A 25,876-nucleotide genomic window follows, 5' to 3' on the forward strand; every position below is an offset into this window, starting at 1 on the left:
GAATGAGGAAGGATAAATTCCCGGGAGAGGGAAGGGGAAGAAGCCTTGGTTCGGGGCCCAGCCCTTTCCCTGACTGGAGGGCCAGCTCTGGGGGCCCATCTGAGCTTGATTACACACATCTAGAACTTATGAAATGAACATCACAGTAATCATAAAAGCACCTTGAAGGTCATTTATCTAGTCCAGGCCCAGAGGGATTGTTTGCTCAGACAGCTACCTCCCCCAGCTCCACTCTGGCTGGCAAGTCGCCCCAGAGAGAGCAGGCAGGGCCCAGCTCAGCTCCTTGACTGTGGGCAGTAAGGACAGGAAACTTGGGGGCCACAATCAGGAGTCCTTTCATCTTCAAACCTTGGGGATGATTTGTGTCTCTTGAATCCTTTGGGAACCAGCTCGGACTTTGCAGCATTTACCTGGGAGGGGAGGGGAGTCAGGCCTGTCCATACTATGGAGAAATGAGCTCAGCCCCAGTGGAGAAGGAACCCACAGGAAGATGCATGAGGTGAGGGCAGTAGGCATGGAAAGGGAGCTGGGCAGTGGGCATGCCAGGCTCTCAGTTCCAGTCAGGGATCCTACGTTTCTACCTTTCTGAGGAGATAAGAGCCTTGGGGTAACAGAGCAGGGAGGGAGGGAAGCAGCCTGAGGGACTGTGGGGGGCACTTCTGGTCCCCCCACCCCCAGAGTGACTGGTTTTGGCTATAAGGGCCTCCTTTCTCTTAAGAGATCTGAAGGCAGGTGCCCAGCCCTGGAGGCTCAAAGGGGCATTTAGGGGACCAGGATTCCGCTGGGCACCCTCACCAGTTTAGGACAATGGAAGGAGAGTTGGGTTCTAATCTTTGCTGTCCTGGCGAGTCTGTGGGCACCATGTCCCCCAACAAAGAAGAGGGCTGAGCCATCTGGATGGTCCTTCCTCCTCAGCTGTGCATGTCTATGGCCTGGGCTCCAGGCCTGCCCCGAGTTAGAGGGGCAGCCTGGGCCACTGAGAATGGTCTGAGCAGAGGGCCTCAGAGTCGAGATCTTTTCCTTGGTGCTTGCTGGAGACCCATGGGCACAGCTGGCACACGGTGCCAGCTCCAGCATATAGCTCTTGGGCTTTGGCACTTGACAGAAAGACCCCAGCACACAAATGGGCACAGGTTGGTGCGTGGTAGATCCTTTAATGTGGCTCCTGCCATCACACACCTTGATGGGAGGATTTTAAAAAAGCCTCGAAGGGAAGAGAGAGGATGACTACAGGCTCAGCCCTGTAGGCCCTGGCTCCGACTTAGACACATGATTTGCCCTTCTATAGCCCTCTTTTCCCCATGTCCTGGGGAGGGCTCCTGCCCTTACACTGGGCTCTCCTTGAAGAACGGGAGAGGCTGGCTCTTGCTGCCCTCCATACCCTCTGCTTTCAGCCACTCCATCTTCTGCTGGTGCTGCTGGATGGCGTCCTTTACGCGGGTGTCAATCATGGCCTCAGTGAGGACACCGTCTTCTGAGGCATAGGCTAAGGCCTGGAGAAGAGAGAGGACAAGGGCCAGGGGATGAGAAGTGACCAGACTGCCATCTCTGCCATACTCCTGGCTATTGCCAGACACCTCAGAAGCCTGTGTAGGCCTCACCCTGGGGCCATCCCACTGAAACCCCTACAAGCTTTTATAGACCACAAGGGGCCCCCAGCCCAAAGTCCCTGCTTGCTCATAGGCTGGAGCTGTGAACTATGACCCTGAAAGACATTGCAAAGGCCCTGGCAGGAGAGTCTGGCAGAGGCCAGTGGGTGGAAAGTGGGCTGGCCATGGCTATATTCCAGCTTCTCTGGTTCACCTGAAGGGACATCCCATTATTTAAAGCTCCTGCTCTCCCCAGTGTCTCTATGCTCATGAAAATCTGATGAAGTACAGGTCCGTGTGAGGACGACAAAGAACCTGACCACTAGTGATGGTTTCAAAATCCACCAAGTGCAGAGTTAAGTATTTGTGGAGACTTCTCACAAAACACATGCTGGGCTTCCAGGGGACCTACAGGGGGGTCCCCAAAGACCATCAGAGGACCCAGGCAGGCAGGCAGGGCTCAGAGCCTACTTGGACATACCAGTGAACGCAAAGCAGGCTTCCAAGGGGCCTGTTAAGCTTAGGGGAACAACAGGACTTCTGGTTCCTTTTGGGTGAGGGGAGGTAATTTGGGGTGATACCAGCTGGCAGCTCTCAGGCCTGGCCTCTGCAATAAGCAGCCTGGGTACACACTGACCCCCAGTGATACTTCACAGGACCCAAGGCCGACCCAGCTTGGGAAGGGAAAGCAGCACCCAGGCATACATTGGGGTGTCTGGGGCCACCAGCCTGCCTGTGAAATGCAGAGGACCGAAAAGGAGCCCTGCCCCACGGGGCATGCCGCATCTCGTGAATATTCAGAGGCCCAACCCCACCCTCCCCATTCTTCAGAGGCCAGTCTCCAAGATAAGTGGCTTCCTATCTGGGCTCCAAAGTAGGTGGTCTCCCCTTAGGGCCACCGAGCAGCCTCATTTCAAAGGTGGCCAAGGCCAGAGGCTTCCCTTGGGCTTGGGCCCCACATGCCTGAAGTGCACACACAGATTCAGAGACGGCAATGCTTGTCTCCTCCCTGGGCCCGCAATGCCCATAAATTTAATAGTGGAAGTCCCAGCAATTTTGTGCAGTTCACGCGCTGCAGATTTTCTCAATGACCTTCTAAAAATAGAAAGCTCAGGGCCTGAGCTGTCAAGAAAGCAAATGGGGAACGCGCCAGTCCCCGCTGGGAGCAGCTCATGCCGTTCAGGAGGCAGAATCCTGTCCTTCCATGCAGATATTTCTAACCAATCTTTCTCACCTGCCTCATAATGGAAGGTGCTGTCAAATGGAGGAATTCACAATTGGCCTTTGGGCAATTCTGAAGCAAATTAATTTTTACTTCCAGGAGGGCAGGCCAGCAGCTGGCCGGGGGGGGGGGGGGGGGGGGGGGGGGGGGGCAGGGTGGAGGGAGGGAAGAGGTAGAGGGAACCCATCCCTCCAAAGAATCCTTCCAGGTGCTCCACAATTGTGAAGAGGGGTGAAAGGGCCAGAGGAAGCAGCCTCCGGGGAACGACCGACCATGTGTGCTCAGGTCCCAGGGAGGCCCCCACCCCTGAAACATCCTGTGGAGCCAAGACCCAGAAGGCCCTGACCCACAGGTCTAGGGCCTCCAGAGTATTATGGGGCCCAGGAGCTGTCCTCTCCATTCACATCCACGTCACCTAAATAATGAGTCTTTTTTTAAAAAAACTAGTTTAAGAAAACCAATTTTGTGACCCTCTGTCCTTCTAGTTGTCAGGAGACAAATTGTGACCCAAGGCTAGGCCCCCCTTTTCTGGTCTCAGTTCCTCATCTGGGTGATCTCTGAGGTCCCATCGAGTCCCCAGACTGAAGGGTGGGGATGTGACAGGAACAATGGAATCCTTCTCGGCACCCCCCATGCCTGCAGCGAGGTCACTGCTGGGAACAAGCTGGCCATGGAGCCTGCTAGCCAAGGTTCCAAGAATACACTGTCACCTCCATGCCACAATGAGGCAAAGCAGGAGTAAACAAAAAATAAGATTGCAAAGCCCAACACTTACGGCTTCTCATGCAAGTCACAGGAGGAGCCTTTTGTGGTTTGTTGATGAAAACCACCACTAACATATTTTTCTGGCTGTTGGAAGGTCTAAGGTCCCTTATTAAAGCCCCCCACCCTGGGTTTTCAGTGTCATCTGACACTGGCTCAGGGGCGGATGGGGGAGGGGGCACCAACACAGAAGGGGCTATTGTTTATGCCTTTTCTTTTCTAGGATTCAGAATAATAATCAAAGTGGGCTGGGTTTGGAATCCAAAAGATCTGAGTTCAAATCCTGTTCCACATACTTAAAGGCTCAACAACTGTGGATAAATCCCTTACCCTCTTTGCTGTTCTACACTGGTAAAATGGAAGTGATGATCGTAATGCCAATTACCAAGATCAAACAAGATGATGTAAGTAATACACTCTGCAAACCTCAGGGCAGTCTCAATGTTGGCTATTAGCACTGCTGTTGAGATTGTCACTGGTGCGGCAGTCTGGCACGAGCACTCTGCTGTTCGGAGCCACCTTGGGAAGCAGAAGTCCCACCCTCCCTTCACAAAAGAGGGAAGAGATGTGCCCAAGGTCACAGGATTTGCAGGAGGGACCCAAGATTTGACTTTGGCCCCACAAAGCTCTCACACACCAACTCCCCAAAAGGCTTGGCTTGGCCGCACAGCCCTGAGTCCTGAGTGCTGAGGGCAGGCCTTCCCCAGGCTGGTGCTGGTCTGAGGACAGTCCCCCCACATTAGCGGAAAGAGGTGCCCTCTGCTTCCCCTGCACCCTCCTCCCTGCAAGGTCACCGCTCCCAAGAGAGGGCAAGGGGAAAAGCAGAGTCTAACACAGCAACCTGATGCAGACAATTCATGTGGAGAACAAAGAAATGAAATCTCTTTTGATCAGGAACAAATGATGAGGCAGATGCTATGCTTGAGCTAGGGGAGCTTGACACTCCAAGATGGGAGTGGCCTGTGGAAGTCAGAAGGCCAGAGAGCAGCCTGCAGCTCTCCTCCCTGCACCCCAGAGAACCACAGAAGATCTCGAAGCCTCCAAGACCTCTAAAGGCAGAGCCAGCTTGGGATGTGCCCCTCCCTGATGGGGCACCTCTTTGGGGCTAGACTGCAGACTCTTGTCATTATATCCCAAGAGGGAAGGGGCCTAATTCCGACCCCCCAAGTGACTGTGCACCCAGCTACCCTTGGATGTCCTCCAGCCCACTTTTGTCTGGGCAGCTTTAACGGACAGGAAGGTTTTCTTCCCATCCCACCCAAGATTGTGTCTCGACAGCAGATAGCATTGGCTTCCACTTCCTCCATGCTGCACTCGGGAGCCAAGAGGAACCAGCTGATCCTACTTCCTTCTGCACCTTCAGACAAAGGCCTCCTGTTTCTGCCCAGCCTTTCCCACATCTTCTCTCCTTCTTTTAACCAGTTCTCAGATGCCCTGCCTTCAAGGCCCATCCCAACCCTGTCATCGTCCTCTGGGTGCTCCCTGGCTCAGCCAGACCTTTCTAAAATGGTGGTGCCCCAAACAAAGCAAAGGTTTCTAGCTGTGGCCTGGCCAGGGGGCAAAACAAACTCTCCCCACCCAGTCCTGGGCCTCTTAAAAGCACCTACAGCAGCCTTGGCTTTCCAGGAGCAAGAATTGCTAGGTGGAGTCATATGGAGCTTGCAGTACACTAAAACCCCCAGATCTTTTTCAGATGAATGTCATTTAGCCATGCTGCCCCCACCTTGGGCTTGGGAAGCAGCTTGTTTTGCATAAAGATGAGATTTTGTATGTAACCCTACTAAATTCCATCTCACCGGGGTCACACATTTATGTTCTAGCCTGTGTGGAGCTTTTTGGCCCCATGCCCCAATGGGTTCATTTTGTGTAATCTGCAGGTCAGATAACTACCTCTCCCCCGCCCCCCATGCCTTATCTAAGTCAAAGAGTGTGCCCTGCCAGATAACCTTCCAAGGTGACTGGTCGCTGAGTAAACGCATTCAGCTGATTCTGAACACATCAAACGCTCTCATCTTCATCCGAGGCTCTGCTTGGTTTTGACTCCAAAGGACATCACACCCTTGCACTGGGTGCTCCCTGGTCCAGCCCCCCGCCTCCCTCCTCCCCCCCTTTTTAATGTACTTTCTTTCCCTATTAGATTGTAAGCTTCTTGAGGATGGGGGCAGGAACTGTATTTCTTTTTCTTATTTATATCCCCAGCACTTATCACAATGCTTGGCACAGAGTAGGCACTTAATAAATACTTACTTGACCAGCACCATGATCTGGCCCATACCTCTCCATATTAGCTATAAAAGTAGCACAAGAGAACTCTGAAGGCTTCACTCAGCTCCGGGTAAATGACACCCATAGCCTGTTGCTGGTCTATCCACCTGGCCAGGCTTGGATGTCAGGCTTTCAATGATGCCACCCATGCCAGCTCTCTAGAATCATGGCTCCATCTTCTAGATGTTTGCAAACTTTGATCAGGAATCGAAGTCAAACGCCCATGCCTGTCTGTCCTTCCTTTTTGAAACTTGGCACCTCTACCCTTCTCCAGCGGTGTCTGACCTCCCGCAAGGTCCCCACATGTCCACCCTTCTCCAGTGGTGTCTGACTTCCCACACGTCCCTATTGGCCAGTGAGCCGTGACAATGACTTAGCACCCCACACACCAGGCTTCTTGGTACTGAAGAGTGCAGCCATCTGGGAACCAAAGGCAGCTCTCTTACTCTCTCCCTACTTCTCTTGGGTGGCTAGTCCACACTGGCCATTTGGGGTTTGTCCTTTCCAGGTGAAAGCTTATTCTCTTGCCAAAAAAAAAAAAAAAAAAAAAAAAAAAAAAGAAGCAGAATAATAGAGGGCTGACCAGCCCTGCCTTCTCTCTGGTGATTGCTGCTGTCCCATTTACCCCAAGCAGGGCTCTGGTCCCTTGAGGAGCTTATTTCTCCACAAAGAGCCACAAAGCCCTTTTTTTGCTTTTAAGTTCACCGAGAACCTTTGGGAATCTCTACTGCTATTTGTCTTCCTACATTGTAGCCTACCCCGCCCCCCCAAAAAAACACTACCTCTTTTTTTTTTTAGCTTAAACCCCTTGGATTTCTAGAGAAGCCACTAAAAAAAAAACAAACAAAACAGTTGAAATAATTAGCAACTTTGCCAAAGTTGCAGGATATTAAAAAACACCCCACACAAATCATCAGCATTTCTATAAATTACCAACAAAGTCCAGCAGCAAGAGATAGAAAGAGAATTCCACTTAAAATAACTGCAGACAATATAAAATACTTGGGAATCTACCTGCCAAGACAAACCCAGGAACTATATGAACACAATTACAAAACATTTTTCATACAAATGAAGTCAGATCTAAACAACTGGAAAAATATTAACTGTTCATGGATAGGCCAGGCCAATATAATAAAAATGACAACTTTAAATTAATTGATTTAGTGCCATACCAATCAAACTACTAAAAAAACTATAGAGCTAGGAAAAATAACAACAAAATTCATCTGGAAGAACAATAGGTTAAGAATATCATGGAAATCAATTAAAAAAAAAGTGAAGAAAGGGGGCTTAGCCACATTAGATCTCAAACAATTATAAAGTGACCATCAAAACAATTTGGTACTGGCTAAGAAACAAGAGCAGCAGATCAAATGGAGAGATTAGGTACACAATACACAGTAGTAAATGACAGTAGTAATCTGGTATTTGATAAATGCAAAGATTCAAGCTTTTGGGACAAGAATTCACTATCTGACAAAAAATACTGGGAAAACTGGAAAGCAATTGGCAGAAACTAGGTACAGACCAACATGTCATACCATAAACCAGGATCAGGTCAAAATGGGTCATGATTTAGACATAAAGGGTGATACCATATGCAAATTCAGGGGAGCAGGAAGTAGTGTATCTGTCAGATCTATGGTTAAGGGAAGAATTTAAGACTAAAGAAACAGAGAGCATCACAGGATATAAAATGGATAATTTTGATTATGTTAAATTAAAAAGGTTTTGCACAAACAAAACCAAGGTTATAAGGAAAGCAGAAAACTAGGAAAAAATTTTACAGCAAGTTTCTCTGATAGAGGCCTCATTTCTTCTCAAATATATAGAGAAATGAGTTAAATTTATAGGAATATAAATCATTCTCCAATTGATAAATGGTTAAAGGATATGAACAGGCAGGTTTCAGAGGAAGAAATCAAAGCTATCTATAATCATATGAAAAATGCCTAAATCACTACTGATTAAAGAAAATGCAAATTAAAACAACTCTGAGGTACCACCTCACACCCATCGGATTAGCCAACATGACAGAAAAGGAGAATGACAAATATGGGAGGGGATGTGGGAAAATGTGGACGCTAATGCACTGCTGGTGGCGTTGTGAGCTGATCCAACCATTCTGGAGAGCAATTTGGAACCATACCCAAAGGGCTATAAAACTGCGTACACCCTTTGGGCTTGTGTCCTAAAAAGATTACAAGGAAAGGATTTGTATGTACAAAAATACAGCAGCTTTTTGTGTTGGCAAAAAAACAGGAAAATGTGGGGATGCCCATCAACTGGTGAACAGCTGAACAAGGTTCGGTATGTGATTGTGATAGAATACTATTGTGCTAAAAGAAATAAAGGATGGTTTCAGAAAAACCTGGGAAGACTTACTGTGTTGGTAATCAAAATGGGCTCCTTAGCACTTAGTTCAACAAGTGCCCTTGAAGAGTTTGGCCTTTGTTTCCTTTGATTAATTCAGTGTCTTTGACTGAGTCTTACTAGGTGCTAAGCCCCAGGCCCAAACCCCTATTAGGTGTAAAACTTTAGTGGGTGTGGACTGGCAACTAAGGTGGGGCTAACTCCAGGGAGGGCCTAGTTTACATGTCTGGGAGAGCAGAGGCTTTTAGACCATGTGGGTTTAAGTCCGCCTCTTTGTGAGGATTCTAGGTCATGTGGGTGAGTCACATGTGTGACTCACCCCTGATGATGAAAAAGATATAAAAACCAGGGGTTGGCTGTCTGTTATTTGGAGCTCCTCCTTACAGCAGTGGTGGTGCATGACTCTGGGCCAGCCCTTGTTCTGAGCTCCTGGGCTGAACCTAGATGTTGGTAACTATGAATCTGTATTGGGTCTGTCTGTTGATGTTTGTACTTTGTTTGTAATTTGCTCTGAAGTTTAGGGTGCTGGATTTTTCCCCTGAACTAAGTGAATGATATTTGTATGCTGAATTAAAGTAAGCTTGTCAACCCCTTCACCTTGCTTTCCTTAGTTAAGCAGATCAAAAGAACCTGTGCTGTTGGCAGCTTTCTGGGTGCTGGCTGTGGGTGGATCTTACACCCCCACAGAAGCTGCTAGCCGGATTGTGGAAACACTTACATGAACTGATGCAGAACCAAGAGAACACTGTACACAGCAACAGCAATACTGTATGATGACCAGCTGTGAGCGATCCAGGACAATTCTGAAATACTCATGATAAAAAATGCTGCCCACCTCCAGAGAAGGAACTGATGGAATCTGAGTGCGGATCAGAGCAGACTTTTTCTTACCTCATTACTGTTTTTATGCTTATATTTTCTTTTACATGACTAATATGGAAATATGTTTTACATGGCTGCACATGTACAATCTATAGCAAATTGCCTGCCTTATCAATGACAACCCCGGGGTGAAGGGGAGGGAGAAAGAGAATTTGGAACTCAAAACTTAAAAAACCAAATGTTAAAAATTTTTTTACATGTGATTGGAAAAAAAAAATATCTGAAGAAATAAAAGCCAACGCTTGGATTTGATTCACAAGACTCCAGGCAACTATCTTTGTACCAGACACTGTTGGGTGCACTCCACCTCTGGCCAGGAAAGCATGTTATTCCTACATTGGAAGCCTTGGTCCAGAAATCCAAATCGTATTCTCAGAAATCCTCTTTTTACTAGTTGGTTGCTTTGCCAATCTGCTTGTCTCTCCCTGAGCTCTTGCCTTTGACTGGCAAACATGATGGAAGCACTATCTGTGCCCTGAAGGTCTTCAGTTGCTTGCCCAAGACTTCATCATCTTTAGCAATATTTTCTAGATTCCCTCTAGCAGTACCCTTTGTGTCTATGTGAATCACCAGATGTGATCACTAAGAGAGAACTGTTACTGTAGGAAGGTTTCTGGTTTATTTTTCATCACACTTAGACCCTTTTCATCTTGGAGGGTTCATGTACTAACACAAACACTTTCCAAGTGAAAGCCATGTGGTTTGGGGGAGGGCACCCATGTTTAGGTCTGCCCATGAATGATGAGAAGCCTCCCATGGCTGGCCCGAGGGGCACAATAGGTCACAGGTGTTCTCTGGAGCTCTTCAGGATTTGAGAGTAAAAAGACCCTTGTTCCTGAGGATGCCTGAGTCTGTAGCTTACATATGAATTAAGATGGAAGCCACACACTGAGGAGAGTGACATCTTAGAGAAAAAGGAAAACCTCGACCCAGAGGGTAGATCTTGCTCTGAAGGCGAGCACAGGTGGCCACCAGACATGCTTTACATGATACCTAGGTTTGTCAGGAGCATCATTTGGGGTCTGTGCTGGACGTACCCTTTCTCTCTCCGTGGGAACACACTAAGCGAAGAATTCGATGAAGACAGCAGAACATTATTCTAAATTTATCTGCCAGCACATAAATAATTCTCTCCACTCCCACCTTCTCTGCTATTCCTGCTGCACCCACAGCCGGGCCCTGCTTTTTTTGGGAAGCAGAGACATATGTAAGGAGCTGGTTCCAGAAGCTCCAGGCCTGGCTCTGGATGTAAATACAGTCCACCTGTCCTCTCAGGGAGGTTTAGTTAACTGTTAAACCCAATAACTGACATCTCCCAGAACCAGTTCATACTAACAGGAGACCCACAACCCTGGGCAAACCCACATCAGTAGCTGTCCCAGTAGCTAAATGGGGAGAGGACTGGAGCTGGAGTGTGACTATTTAGGAAAACCCCATCCTTCACACACAAAGACGCTGCTAACCCTCCTCTCCCCCAGCTACTGCCCAAATGACATATGCTGTGTGAGGTGTCAATACAGCAGTGATCGCTATATTGAACAATACGTGTTCCTTCCCTCCTTTGAGACGGATTCCAGATAATGGGATTCCAGCTAGCTATAGTAAGGAGGGTTCGAGTGTAAATGGCTGCCACAGAATCAGTCAGAGAATGCCCGGGGTAGAAAGGAACCTAGGCAATCACTCAGCCCAGCCCCTCCAGAGAAGGCTGGAGATCAGTCCCCAAAGTAAGAATACTCAGGTCTTAAAAACTGATCTGATGAAGAATAAGATATAGTTCTATGAACCAAAAAGATTATAGAATGTGTCTTTAGGTTATGGACCATGTGCAGAACTGGCAGACCAAACCCCAATTCAGGCCCCAAACCTGAAAGATTCATTTAAAAAAAATCCTAAACCTGCTCGAGTTAATAATTAATAAAAAAGCAATTTTAACTTGTTTTCTGAATTTAAACATACTTCTAAACATCAGCTTTTACACTGGCCAAATCTCCAATCTCTATCATTTCTCTGTGCTACCCTGAAATCCTTATTTTCTAGCCCTGAATCAGACTTTCCCTGGGGCTCCTCCATCAGTCTTCGAATGAACCTATCCGTCTGTACAAGGAGCCTGCCCCAAGGCTGCTGCCTTTTTAATAGTGACAACTACAAACATAAGCTATCATCTCTCTGAAGCTTTAAGATCTAGTTCAGTTGCTGTGAGGCTCAAATAATGATTATGGAGGCGGAGCCTTGTGCACCTTGTGACACACAGTAGGTACTTAATAAATGTTTACTGATAAAGTGTGTCAGCTACTACTTATTAATGGATGAATTTGAAAATGTTTGCTTTTTATGGCACCTGCCCTGTGATTTGGGGGGCTACTGTTTATACTATTTCAGGTTACATGCTGGTCCAGATCTGAACAGGCCTGCCAGTCTTGAAGGCCCAACTGCCACAGCCAATTTACTAAGTCTACGATGGAAAGTCTGGACCAAGCTTACAAATCTGAAGGATCCCTGAGTAGGTGGCTCTTGTTAGAAGACATTTCACACAGCTCTATGCTACAAATAACAAAGCCAAGAAGGGGCCCATGGTTTAATCTACTGCACATACAAATACAGAAGAAATGGCTAAGATATCACGCCCTCGTAGTAGGCCTACAACACCTGATCCAATGCAAGCACTGAGCCCAGAGCCTGGTCCTGCACCTACTAATTGCCCAGCCATAATGGGAACTAGGTAAGGAGGACCGGCCCACCCGTGAGAGTAGCCAGGAAGAACATGGATGGAAAGCTAGAAGAAATCTGAAATGGCTTGAAGCAAATGGGGAAAAGAGAAAAAAAAGGCAAATGTGGTCAAGGCCAGAGTTTAAATTTGTGAAAGAGTGAAGTCAATTGACTTCATTATGGCTATTTTTATGGGTTTCTGAAGAGAAAACGGGTACTAGGAGAATGGAAACCATGCCAGGCTTCTGTGGTTAAGGCTGAATGGAGATGGGTAAGCCTGAATCACCTGGCTGGTGATGGGCCCCAACAGAATGGCAATAAAAACCCAGCAGGAAGAAGACACCTCCAGGCGAAGGGGGCAGAGCCCATCCACACCTGATCAGACACCTGCCTGTAGCCATGTGAGGCCAGCACCACCCCCTAAACTCCTTTAATTAGGTTTGCATTTCCACTCTGTTCACCTCAAACAGCTCCCCCAGATGTAGAACTAGATAGAACCCGTCACCTAGCAACCAAATTTCCACTCCTCCCCCTTCCCACCCAAAGCCCTTCAGGGTATTCAGTGGGACAGCCAAGGAGGCTCAGTGAGGGATGGAGCCTGAAGCTGCAGAGGTAGAAGGGGGGCAGGTAAGGAAGGCAGGAAGCAGGAGGAGAAGCTATCCTTTTGACTTTGGTCACAACTACTGCTCTGCCCCCAAGAAGCCCAGTGGGCCCGAGACCCCGAGTAGCAGCCACAGACAGTGACAGTGAGGCCTACCTGCCTGGGCCTGGAGAAGGGAGTGAGGGGACACAAGACAGCTTCAGTGAGGCCCGCCTGACTGGCTCAAAGGAAATTATCAGGTTCTGAAAATGCTATTTACTCAGGAGAAACAATCCCATCCTTATTGCTCCACAAAGCAATTTTCTACAATTTGCAGAAGAAAAGGGCCTCCCTCTCCCCAGCATTTCAATCCTGTTTAATGAGCTTAATTGGAAAGCAAGAGAAAATCCTTCAAACCCTGCTGCCTGTAATGTCTTCTCAGATGCAGAAATGCAGGACTGAGGTGGGCCTGATGGAGTGGCAGATGGAGCTCAGAAAGGACAGACCTTCTAGCTTCCTCCCTCCACTGTCTATGTCTGAAGGGGTTTGCTGGGCCCTGCCTCAGCCCTGCCGGGAGCTGAGAAGGTGGCCTCAGCTACAGCTGTAGAATAGGGGGAGGAGGAGAGGGAGGGAGAAAGGGAGGAAGGAAGCAAGCAAGCCTGGGGAACCACATCTCTCCATCCTGTTCTTCTCTGGGTTATTACCAAGCCTGCTTAAGTCCAATATAACAGAAGCAGCTCTGGATTCTAGCAAAAAGACACTAGAAACTCACACCTGCTGGTGGTTTTCTTAAAACCATGCTCTTCTCTCTTGTGGTTAGCTGAGAGGCAGTCTTCTAGCAGACAGGGCATGTGGTGGGCAGCCCGCCGTCCCCGGTCTCTCTGGATCAGAAGGAGAGGTGGCAGGGGTGGGAGAGGGTTATTCAGTCCCATGCTTTCTCTAGAGAAGGAAAGTGTAGCCCAGTGGCAGGAAGGGGCTTGCCAAAGATCCCCAGGAGGGGCAGAGCCGTGGGTCTGGCCTCTGCCCTGCAGCCTCATTTCTCCTAGTGTTTGAGGGTGTACAATCTAGACTAAGATACTTTGGTCAGAAAAAGGGCCATGGGCACATCTGATAATCAGCTGAGCCCAGAAGACTCGATCTCCATGAAAAAGCCCCTTGGAGTAGTTTAGTGTTACAGTGACCGAGGGCGGCATTGCGCCCCCGGTTCTGTCTCTGAGGAGTCTGTCAATCTTCTAGACATGTGTGGCCTAAGAGCGCGCCAGCCCATACAGGCAGCGAGATGGCACTGTGGACAGTGAGTCAGACTTGGAGTTAGAAGCCCTGAGTTCAAATTCTGTCTCAGTATTCGCTGCGTGACCTTGGACAAGTCACTTGACCCGTTTCCTTCTGTGTACCTCCCTCAGATGGCTCTTGTGAAGACTAAACGAGGTAACGCACAATACAAGTGCTAAGTCCTATTACTGCTGCTGTTGTTTTATAGAAGGGGAAACGGCAGCCCAGGGCAGGGTCCCCCAACAAGAGTTTTTGGATCCCCCCAGAGACACACAGGCTCCTCTCTCTGGCAGAGTGAACCAAGGGCCTTCCATGCTACCTCACGTCCGTGCCAAGCAGCACCCTCAGGCACTACACAAGTGTAAGGAAGAGTGTGTGAGAACCACCTGAGTCACGCTACCACTGCCTGAGGTCACAGCCCAGGAGTGACAGAGGAATGAGGGAAGAGTCCCATTCCCTCCAGGTTGGGTCACCTCTATGCCTAGGGGAATTCCCAGACCACCATCCACTTGGTGAACACCCTCGGGGATGGAGTGGACTGCTTAGTCAGACCAGGAAGGCCCTTGGTGGTCAGCTCTGACGCAGCTTCTCCAAAGGGAGACTGCAGAGGCAGAGGCCTGATGGCCCCGCTGGCCTCCCCATAGGAGCAGCAAATAAGGAAGCCAGCCCAAGTGACTTCCATTCCCTTCTGGGGCTCTCCCTTCTGGTGAAGGCATAAATCTAGAGGAGATAGAAAGCAAATTGGCCCCAAGTGAACAATTTTTAAAATGACAGAATGCAAATCCACTATTAAAGTGCTGTTCAGACAACCAAGAATGGCAGTCCATGCTCACATCTGCTTTTGACTCAGCTCTCAAGAGCAAATAGAGAACATCTAAAAAAACAGTTACCAAAATAGAAAACACTAATTGGATAGACAACAGACTTTTTCTACTGCAAGCAATAAATACATTGGCACACAGCACGGCAATCTTGAAGATGACCCAGGCCAGGCTACTCTAGCCCATGAGGACATCTGCTCAGAATGGGGGGCTGAGGACCTTACAAAGCAGGCCCAGCAGTCTGGCTTCACTACCTCATACACACTTAGAGAAACCCTGGATGTATCACACTTTCTGAATCCCCTACTGCAGGGGTGGGGAACCTTGAGGCCACAGGTGGCCTTCTAGGTCCTTGGGTGTGGCCTTTTGACCTAGGTCAAGTTTTACAGACCCAATCCTTTTATTAAGGGAATGTGAAGTTTGGATTCATCAAAGGGCCATAGGTTCCCCACCCCTGCCCTGTTGCATTTAATTGCTCCCCAATATTCAGCACAAAAAAAAGTGTGGCCAGGTGGGACTGAGCACAAGCCTGTCCAGAGGTACAGCAGCAGCCCCTGCCCCCCGCCAAGTGTTTATGGTAGAGATCAGCTGTGAAATCAACCACTGCACAAATTCTGTTCTCCTGTGTCCAAATCATCCTTCCTGCTGCTATCAGAACCCTCAAGTTCAAGCTCATCTCTCTGTCTGGGATCCAGGCCCTACTAGACGGACATGCCTGGCCTGATCTTGTGACTTCATTCTATGTTCCAGCCAGTGTGGCAGCTCTGTGGGGGTCGCTCCCTGCCCCCTCCCCCTTGTGGCCTTTGCTTACATTACTAACTCTGCAGATTCCTCCCCCCACCCCGCCCCCAACTTGGGCCTATGGTGTTAGGAAAAATGTCTTTGCTGTCTGGTCCTGGCGATCCGTAAAATGATGGGTGTGGAGACCTTTCAAGTCTTTCTCAGCTTTGATTTTCTTAGCTCAGCTTTCTGGGCCAGCATGGAAGTATCCACGCAGTCTCAGGAGGAGATGAATCACCGAACTCGTCAGCACTCACGTCTGGAGGGCAGGCTTGGACACTGTCCTTTCACACACGGATACTATGTGAGCGCACTGCAGCTGGGCCAGGGAAGGCTCCGTGTCAGCTTATTCTGGGGAGTTTTGAATCAATTCTTGGAAAAGGCATTTACCAAAACAGATCCCACCACCAGGCAACCAGGGCTCAGACTGGATCCTATCAAGAGGACAAACAGACTAAGGCGTGATACTGCAGCACCCATCTATCCAACAGGCCATTGGACTGGTTTAGGTGAAAAATGCTGACCTCCCTAATGATGCTGCCTAACTAAGCCCTGCAGAACACTGGGCCAGCAGGGAGGGCAGACACCCAACACACAGGCACTCGTGCACACACCGGAGCTTCTGCCAGATCATGTTTTATGGAACCAAGCCTCTTGAAGGCTGCAATGAAGAAGCCACTGAAAGCAGGACCAGCCTCGTCTGCACACCTAGTTGTGGTGAGACGTATCTAGAAAGGGAAGCAGACACAAGCAGTGGCTGCTCCCCACAGCACCCAGAATGCCAGCTGAGGGAAGACCTGCAGACACTGAAATGGGGGCCCTAGGCTGGGGTGAGCGGTGTCCTTGGAGGAGGCGAGTCCAGCTCCATATCACAGATCCACGAGCCTTTCTCAATGGCAGGACCAGGACACTACAAGGGTAAATCACCCAGCCACAGAAACAAGTGCCCGAGGACACACTGACAGCCGGGCAAAGCCCTGAGGGCCCTGCTGAGATGCTCCAGGGGCTGCATTTACCTACACAACCACTGAGCAGGCCAAATGTGTCCAAGCCTTCGATGCTGAAGGTGCCCCGATCTCAGATTGCTCTTACATTGTACATCAGAGGTGAACCTCCCCACACATGCTCTCACCTGTCATCTTTGAGAGCCTCGGCCTAACAGGTCAAATCACTATCTGTGCTTTAAAGACCTAGAGCAAGGAAGTGAATGAATCCCCACCCCCTACAATGACACTCCAGGGAGCAGGTGGAAGCTGTTAACCCAGGATCCAGAGCTGGAGCTGGAAGGGACCTCAGATGTCACGATGTCCAAGCGCCTTGGGGGTGACAAGTAAGGAAATGAAGGCAGGGACATGTCAGCAGGGTGGGACTGGAACCCAGATTCAGAGGCAAACTCAGTAATTCCTAGGCAGTGCAGCTACCGGGAACAGACTAGGAACTCTCTCAGGACTTCCAGAAAGGATGAAAAGAGGCTCCGTTTAGCCTGATGTGGACAGTGCCACCAGGCTGGAAAGGCTGCAGCTTCTGTGGCTGTCATTTTAGACATTTGCCTAATTATTCATATGGCCCTAGCTGCAAATGTTCATCGATCAAACTCCAATCACAGGCAGCAACATGACAATTTGGCGGCAGAGGGCAGAAGGGAGTGGGAGAGCTGGCGCATCAGTGCCTGGGGGGCCCTGACTTCGGCAGCCAGGGAACAGAGGACATGAGGGGCAGAAGGTGTCTCCTCTGAGAGGGTTTCTGCAATGTCAGCCCCAAGCCTCCCTGACAAAGGATACCCTCGGTTAAGTTGCCTAAATGGCAAGATGTCACTTAAGCTGATACACCTCAAAAAGGGAGGAGAGACCTGCCAGGAGACTTCTCCATCAGGCCTGGCCTTGCAACACAGACGTTCCACCAAGCTCCCAGCAGGGACAGGCCCCCCCCCCCCCCCCCCCCCCGGGCACCTGTCAGCTGGGAGTCAGCCCTGAAGTGGGAGTGCCCCTGTGGGCCAACTCAAGGAACAAACTTTCCTGCTCTGCTCCCTAGTCTGAACAACCTATGTTCAGGGGTCCTTAGAGGCTATGGGCTTGGGGGAGAGCACCCAGGACCAGAACCCAGATTGGAACAAAGATCCCAGCACCAAAGTACTCCCTCCCTGAGCCACCATCTAGAGGTTTCCTAGGTCACAGGAAGGTAGAGGGAAAGACCTCTGGCCACTGAAGCAGGGGCTGAGGCATTCTCTTATATATGCAGGGTTCCACAGGGGCTAGCTGAAAAATAGAACTATTGTGGGGTGGGGCAGGGAGTGACTCTCCTTTTCTCTCTAGTCTGTTGGGGCTATCTCAAGGAGACCTATTCCTGCTCCAAGCTCCTGGTCATTCATAGTATTCTGGTGGGTGGGCCTAGTAGGGCTGCCTTCAGACACCCTGCCTGACCCAGGACATGGCAGATTTTGTACAGAATTCAGCCAGATGTGGTTCAGCAGGATGGATAATGAGATGGACCGCCCTCTCAAAACTTCCTTATTTCTGCAGAGTATAGATATCAAGAGGCCACGTTTACTACAGCTCTTCTCCCAGTGAGCCGGACAGGCAGGCAGGCAGCCTCCTCAGTCACATCTGAAAAGCCTCACTGACCACTGACCCTGTCAATTCCATTTAAGAGAAGACAGAAGCTCCTTGGCTTCAGCACAAGAGGCACATTTTTGCTTTTTGAAGCTGCTGCTGTGAGAGCCTTGAATACACAGCAACACATTGCGTTAGGAAAAGACCCTGCTGAGCCGGGTATTGCCATTACGTGGAGCAATGGTCAGAGTGGACCAGAAGCAGAAGGGAATGTGGTTCTGGAGAAGAGCCAGGGCCCTGGTCCTTAGCTGGCAGTGCCCTTCTCACTCACCTGCCAGGCGATGGCGAGCTGTGAGATCTCCCGCCCGGACATGCCTTCAGTCAGCCTGGCGATTTCTGAGCATTTTTTCCCGTAGTCAAACTGGGCCAGCTTCAGGCGCCTGAGAAGAAGGGAGGAGTCAGTTGTGGGTCCTGGGGCCTCCCTGGGGAGCAGCTACCACTCAGGACCCAGAGCTAGCGGGGGAAGGGACCTCAGAGGCCACCTACCACCACCTTCTTGGGGCTTACAGATGAGGTGCTGGTGGCGGAAGCTGAAACCAAGCCCTCGGACACTAGCACTAGTGTCATCGCTGCCGTGGCTAGGGCACTTTCAATCTTGGGAGGTTGGACGTGCACTGATGGTCCCAATGGTACAGTAGTCAGTCAGTCAACAAGCATTTATTAAGCACCTACTACATGCCAGGTATTGGAGGACCAAAGAAAGGCAAAAACACAGTCCGTGCCCCCAGGGGGCTCCCAGTCTAATGGATCAGCTATGTTTGAGGCCTCTTGCGCAGGACAGCAATGACTGTGAAAGAAAATGAGCATGACAGGCAAATTCCAATTCAGGTCAAGGGAAAAAAATGGGAACTTGAAATGAAATCACTGCTATTCACCTAAGGGTGGAAACAAACATTCCTGAAAACCAGGACACAAAGAAAGGCTGGTAATATTCCTTAGCAGGAACAAGAAAAGGCAGGAGTAGGAAGGTCCCTTGGCCTTAAAAAAATCAAAAGCGTTCCCAGAGGCTCATCTTCTTGCAGGGCCGGGGGGGGGGGGTAGTGGGGCGCGGGGCACATGAAGAGAAGCTTCTTCAGAGAGGAATCAATGCTTCTCAGACATCAAGAGCCATGTTGGGGGCTGTGGATTCCCTGACAATTATTCCCACAGCTCCCCAGAGCTGAGGAGACCCAATTCTCAGCTCCTCCTTGGATCTGAGCCCTGCTCATGAAGGGAGGGACATTTTGAGATCACTAGCTCACCCAACAATGTTTATAGGCATCATGGCTGTACTGGGTCAAATGTCCTCAGTACACAGAGAAATGTGGCAGTGGGATTGTGGAGTGGAACCCCGCAAGCATACCCTCCACCACCGGGGAGCCCCAGGAGAACTAAACTGCTTGGCTGAGAGGAGCACAACACACATCACTATTTACTCTGAAAGTCTTGTTTTCTGCTTTGGAGTGAACAAGGGCTTCTTCCTGGACGTCTGGGAGAACTGGGGCAGTGGAGGATGGGAGAAGGCAGGGAGGCTTCACTGAGGGACGCTGGGAACCAGAGGCCACATGGTGCCTGAGGGGGGGGGCCCTCACCAGCTCTGCTGCCCACCCCACCCCCCCACCTTCCCCCACTTACTGCTTCCCTTCCGTGGCTGGCTTCAGAATATACTTGTCAAAGTACATCCTCACCAGGCGCTCCCGTTCTGGAAGCTGAGGCAGGTCAAAGTTGACCATTTCATCTATTCGGTCATTGATGGCCCAGTCAAACTGCTCAGGTTGGTTACTTGCCAAGACCAGCATGAACCTGTTGGGACAAATCAGAGGGACTGCCGTCACACGTGGGTCTTCGACTGGGCTGCAAACAGTCATGAACTCAAACCCACCAGAACTAAAAGGATCACTTCTCATTTTGCTGAGGCAGAAATTCCCATTTCCCCCAAGTCTTTCAAGCTCATTACCAATCGCAGTTTAAGAGGAAGAAGTTGAGTTTAAATGATTCTGCAGAGACCCCGAAGGGAGGAGGCAGCGGCGAATGTGCCCCTCCGTCCTATCAGCACAGGCAGAGGAACATCTCCCCACCACGGCTCCTTCCCAGCAGGGTCGCTTTCTGCTTGCATTTGGAAAGAGCCCTAAGTTCTTGCTCCCTCCCAACCCTCTCTTCCACAAGATCTGATGTTACCAGTTTAATGAAGTCTCTCCCTTTGGATTAGTCTTTTCACAGCAGCTACTGCGATACACTAGAGCTCCTTCACCATCTGTTTAAGCGAAGCCTCAAGGAGGAGGAAGATGGAATCCCTGCAGCCCTTCACCACACCCCCTGCCAGCCATTGCAGCCGCTTAGCTTCCCCACACCCAGGAGCCCAGCAGCCAGGCCTACCAAGGCCAGTTCCTTCAGAAGAGAAGAATGCTTTGTTCCAGCACTGCAGAAGACCTGGCCTACCCTAATGAAATCACAGGCCCTAGAAGCACTGAACTTCAAGGGGTCCCTGCCTTTAGAACCCTCCTCTCCAGAGGTTTTTCTTGAAAAGTTTTGTTGGCAGCTGTGATTCCCAGGAAAAACTAACAAGGAAGACTTTCCTATAAGGAAAAGCAGAACACCCTAGGAGACAAGTGACCACAGGCAGGAGATAAATTCCAGATACAGCTTTGGGCTAATCTCCTTGAATCATTTTAGTGACTCCCTATGGATTTTACCCATGAGTACTTTTCAGGGATTCCTAGTGTCAAAATTGTGGGTTTGCCTTTACCTGACATCTCAGACACCAGAAGAGAGAGTAGAACCTCTGTGGAGTTGTCAGAGCCGTACATGGAGCTAACAAGAGGGTTCAATGCCAGTGGGACACAAGCCTGAACAGGAGGTGGGGGTGTGTGTGCGGCAGACAGTTCTGGAATGCCTCTCAGGGGTAAAAGTCTGGTGTGCCTGGTGGAGCCTCACTGAGCCTCTCCCAGCCAGGAGACCCTGGACCAAAAAGCCAATGAGACTTCTCATACCCAAGGATCCTGGCCAGTCAGGCACTAGGTGCCCTGCTGGACATGTACTGGGGGTACTAAGTCATGACATCGAGGATACAGGAAGCAGGGATTTATTTCTCCAGAACTCTGTGAAACTTCAAACGTAGTTTAATTCACAGGAACAGGAGACAATCTTACTTTTGTAAAAACAGAATTCATTACTCCTTCCTGGCTATGCCTTCTTATAACGCACTGGCTGTGCCTCCACAGCAGAAGAGACCACCTCATAGGCCTTCAATTACAGTAACTACATGTGTCTTGCCATCAGCCCTCCCTTTATCATTAGGTATAATGTTTAAAAAGACCATTTTTTCAGCCCCAAGAACACAATTCCTGTTTTCATCTGATGTGGCTAGGATGTTCTCAGAGTGAATGAATACAGTGTTGAAACAGTGCAGGCTAAGCCAAAGTGACTTTTAACAAGCTGTCCTTTTAATTCCTTGGAAAAGTCTTACTCTGGGAAGGACTGAAAGAAGTGGCTGGTCTGTGCTAGTCTTCCTAAGAAGTGAGCATTAGCACCTGGCCAGAACTGAACTGCCCAAGGCCCTCCTGGGGCCCAGTCACTACCAGCAAACTGAGACATCCCTCCAACTCGCTCTGAATTTCATGACTGTTCACAGGTATATACTTGGTGGACAGATCACACAGCCAGAGCCCATTATGCAGTTGAGTCAAATATGCCAATTCTGAAGGAGAGATACCTCGGGGATGGAGAGGTAACAACCAACAACAATCCCCTCCCCATCCCCAATCAGGTGGGAAGGCATCAACCCCACCTGGTGGGACAGCCGGCACACTGAGTGAGTCCTACGAAATCAAATTGGGTCTTTTCCCGAAGATTGTACATCTTTGGTGCTAAAAGCCTGTGAGAAGTCAAGTCTTTCTGATTAAGGGAGAACTGGGGTGGGGGGTGGGCTTCACTCGCTAGTGAACAATGTACCTGACTAACATGTCAGTCGGGAGCACCGCCAACCTGAACACAAAACATCATGGCCCTAGAAGAGGTTTCATGTGAACAAAGTGGAAGTGCATGTGTGGGAGTGAATGTGAGTGTGGTATATTAGCGACTATATGTGTGTGTTAGTGTATGCATGTGTAAACGATTGACTATGAGTGTGAATGAGGTAGTAAGGGTGTAAGTGAGATTCTAGGTCTTTTGTTCTTCCAAAGATATTCTATTATGAGTATGAGTGTGTGTGAATGAGTATGTATGAGTGTGAGTGTGTGAATGGATGTGTGTTAGTGAGTGTATGTGTGTGCATGAGTGAATGTGAGTGTGAGTGAGTATATGTATGTGAATGAGTGAGAGTGGGTACACATACTTGTCAGGACAGTCTCACAGAAGAACCTGAGAGACATTTTCTCTGGATGGCACAAATCAAAGCTTAGATCAGAATACAACAAGCATGCTGTGTGGATGTTCGGTGCGAGGGAGACGGCATCGCTGCCCCATTGTGCTTCCTTACTTGTTGCTGTGCTGGCCTGTTCGATGAAGGAATGCATTTAGCGTTGCCCGAAGGTCTTCACTTATTTTCTCCTGCAAAAAGGCATTGCAGACAGCTGTCAGCCACATAGGATGTGGGCAAGGCGACAAATTCTAAAAATGTCACTACTGATGACTTTATACTTGAACTACGTAACCAGAGCACTGGTGGGAGCCACTGAGAGCCTGTCCCTCAAAGGCCAATGAAAAAAAGGGAAGAAGATGATCACTGATCAGAAACAGATCCTAAACATGCTGTACTGAGAGCTTGTGATACCAAAGTTCACATGAAAGGTACAACTATGGTTTCCAAGTCTCACACTCACACACACACACACATCCCAACTCAAGGACAACCAAACTGCATGGCAGTTAAGAACTGCAGGTTGGGAGCCTGAGCCCCAATATGGCGACCCCTATGGACTGCAAGGGCCACCCTGGAGAAGAAGAGGGACTCAATGTGTCTGCGGGGTGCCAGGAGGAATGAGGGAAGGAAGTTTCTGACAAACTGCTCCCCAGTGTTGGTAAATCCTTCTGTTCTCACATTTCCTGAATACTGAGGTTAGTGGGTTCAGCTGTTTCTGCTTCTTCCCTGTGTTCTATTTTTAACTAGTGCCAAACAATTTGATACTTGCTGCTTTCTAACAAAACTCGACGTCTGCAAATGCGAGCCCCCTTTCATTCCTACTTTTCATTTTCCCCTTGAGATTCTGGGCCTTTTGTTCTTCCAAATAGATTCTATCATTGTGTCCTGCTTAACAGTATCCCTTTGTATAAACAGCATGGCACCCAAATCCACAAATTAATTTGGTATCACTTTGGCACAGCTTAGACATGAACACTGAATATTCTCCCAATTATCTGAGTTATTTTTTATTTCTTCCAAGAGTATTTGATAATCTGTATCTATCCAAGTCTGACCCCTGGATATTCTCTATTTTGGGGGGGGGGGGGAGAGAAGGCAGGGCAGTTGGGGTTAAATAGTCACACAGCTAGTAAGTGTGTCAAGTATCTCAGGTCAAATTTGAACTCAGGTCCTCCTGACTCCAGGGTCCATGCTCTACTCACTGCACCACCTAACTGCCCCTCTATAGTTGTTCTGAATGAGATTTCCTTTTCTATTATTTCCTCCTTGATTGTGTTATTGCCACATAGAAATGCCACTTTTTAAAAGTTAATCTTCCATCCTGTTGTTTTTATTGAGTTATTAATGCTCTCAATTAGTTTCTTTATTGATTCTATAGGGTTTTCTAAGAAAACCATCATGCCAGTCATCAGCAGGCATTGATTGTTTTGTCTCTTCTTTGTCCATGTTTATGCCTTTAATTTATTTTTTTGTATTATTGCTGTTGTTAGAATCTCCTGAACTGGGTCAAACAATGGGCAAAGGGGACATTTTTGTCTTACTCATGTTTAATGAGAAACCTACATATAATTCTTTAATTTTTTTAATTTTAGCTACACCTAATATAATAAAAAATGTCTTGACAGCTACATTTTGCAGGGTTTTTTTTAAAAACATAAATTCTGTGATACAGATACATAGCTTGGGAGGGTTGAAAATAAAATTTATTGCTTTGGGGTAGGGTAATTATATGCCCAAAGGCATTGTACATGGTAAAATCCCTTCCTGACAAAAAAAAAGTCAAAAAAGGACTCAGAGTGAGATGGAAAAGAATCCCCAAGTCACAACAAAGGTCAATCCAATCAAATGCCCAAAGTGAATTTCTCTTTCCTTGACTTCTACTACCTAGCCAAGAGTTTATCTATCTGTTAACTTGCTGAGGTAACCTAATCAAGAAATAAAAAAGGGAGCCACCAAGTGATGAACTGTGTTGTAGAAAAACAGACTGACTGGCTGCACTCCAATGGACCCAGCAATACAACCACCACCTCTGTACCCCAACGAGGTCAAAGGAAAGGGAAAAGAACCTATACATATTATCTAGAGCAGCTCTTTTTGTGGCAGCAAAGAACTGGAAACTGAGGGCATGGCTGGAGAAGCCATATACAGGGGATGATTTCAGAAAAACCTCAGGAAGACTCGTATGAACTGATGCAAAGTGAAGAGATCAGAACAAGGAGAACAATCTGCCCCACCACGGTGCTATTCTAAAGATAACCAGCTGTGAAAGACTCAGGAACTCTGATCCACACGATAACACCACAAGTCCAAGGACTCATGCTGCAATGTGCTGTCCACCTAAAGAGCTGTGGGCTCCAGCATGCAGACTGAAGCATGGCTTTATTCTCCTCTTTCTTTTTCTTGCTTGCCCCCTACCCCCTCAATATGGCTAATGTGGACATTTTTTTTCATGACTATACATATTTGTAATGGGCTTAGTATTTCTTTCCTTCTCAGAGAAAAGGAAGAGAATGTGGAATTGAAAAATTTTTAAAAGTCGAATGGGGAAAAAAAAATACTCACCGTGGCTCGCTTTCTCAGGAACGCATCTGCTTCATCGACAAATAGCAAGAGGCTATAAATGAGAAGAAAGCAAAGATGAAGGAACCTGGGGGAGAAGCAGCTGTGTGTTTCTGAGCAGAAGCCCAATGTGCCTGGGTCACGGGCCCTTAGGATATGGCCTAGGGATTCTATGGACAAGAAGACATGATTGCTAGGAACCAGAAAGTTTTTCCTGTGAGAGGACAGGAAAATTTTAAACCTCTTATGGCCTGTAATTATCCTTCACCACCAGACCCCCCAGGAGCACGACAGGTCCTTCATGTGCCTTTATTAGGCAATAAGGAAGCACACCTCTTATGCAAGGCACACGATTTTAATATTTATTTTACTTCTAGCACTCAAGGAGTCTGGCACCAAATAGCACTTGACACGCATCTCTAATCACATAATTGTAGGAAGCTAACAAACAGCAATGGAGAGGCCTTCATGGCCAACAGTTCTTACTTTAGAAGATGAAGAGGTCTGAGTGACTTGAACCAAATTAGAAAGAACTCAAGGGTCCAGACTCACAGACAACAGAAAATCCTTTGGATAACCAAATCAAAAGTCAAAGCAGAACAGGGAAATTCTAACATAAAAAGAGATGTCATATAGAAAGCATATCAATAATCTACGTAAAACTGGTCTTGTCTTCTGGCAGAGGATTCCTATCTATTGGATGTGAGCATCAGACATTGAGCAATGCAGTGACTTATAACAAAGACCCTGAGTTCGTATGGTCCATAGGCTGCAGTGTTTGTGCCCTTTCCACCCCAAGGCCTTATCTTGGTGTGGAGGAAATGCTGGGCCTCAGAAGGCCAGGCTAGTAAAGTATGAGGTGGCAGGGTCTCAGCTAGGCCATTCAAAGCTTCAAGTGTGGGAGGGCCTGGGCACAGTCTGCATACCCATCACCTGAGGACCAGCCCAGCGAGAGCTGGTCCCCAAACTTCATTTTTTATGAAAACTCGAGAAGGCTCTCTGGGAAGACACAGAGGGGCTGTGATCTCTGCCAGTAGAAGGAGCAGGAGTAACAGCCAGGAAGCCACGAATCCATTGAAGCCCTGGGACCAGGGGCTCAACTGAATTACTAAAC

The 25,876-nt window shown here is 48.5% G+C and overlaps 1 protein-coding gene across 1 annotated transcript in view; it reads right to left on the reverse strand.

Annotated features, from left to right (window-relative positions):
- Nucleotides 1-1,134: 1,134 nt before the first annotated feature.
- ATAD3A (ATPase family AAA domain containing 3A) overlaps nucleotides 1,135-25,876 on the reverse strand; it is a 66,087-nt gene continuing 41,345 nt past the window's right edge. Inside the window, exons 12-16 of the mRNA XM_036747718.1 lie at nucleotides 24,766-24,817; nucleotides 22,321-22,391; nucleotides 19,479-19,646; nucleotides 18,136-18,244; nucleotides 1,135-1,493 (exon numbers count right to left, since the gene is read on the reverse strand). Coding sequence (XP_036603613.1) covers nucleotides 1,326-1,493; nucleotides 18,136-18,244; nucleotides 19,479-19,646; nucleotides 22,321-22,391; nucleotides 24,766-24,817 — 568 coding nt within the window. The 3' untranslated portion in view covers nucleotides 1,135-1,325. The remainder of the gene's footprint in view (nucleotides 1,494-18,135; nucleotides 18,245-19,478; nucleotides 19,647-22,320; nucleotides 22,392-24,765; nucleotides 24,818-25,876) is intronic.

The sequence above is a fragment of the Trichosurus vulpecula genome, chromosome 2 (assembly GCF_011100635.1).
Source record: "Trichosurus vulpecula isolate mTriVul1 chromosome 2, mTriVul1.pri, whole genome shotgun sequence".
In the NCBI taxonomy this organism is placed as follows: Eukaryota; Metazoa; Chordata; class Mammalia; order Diprotodontia; family Phalangeridae; genus Trichosurus; species Trichosurus vulpecula.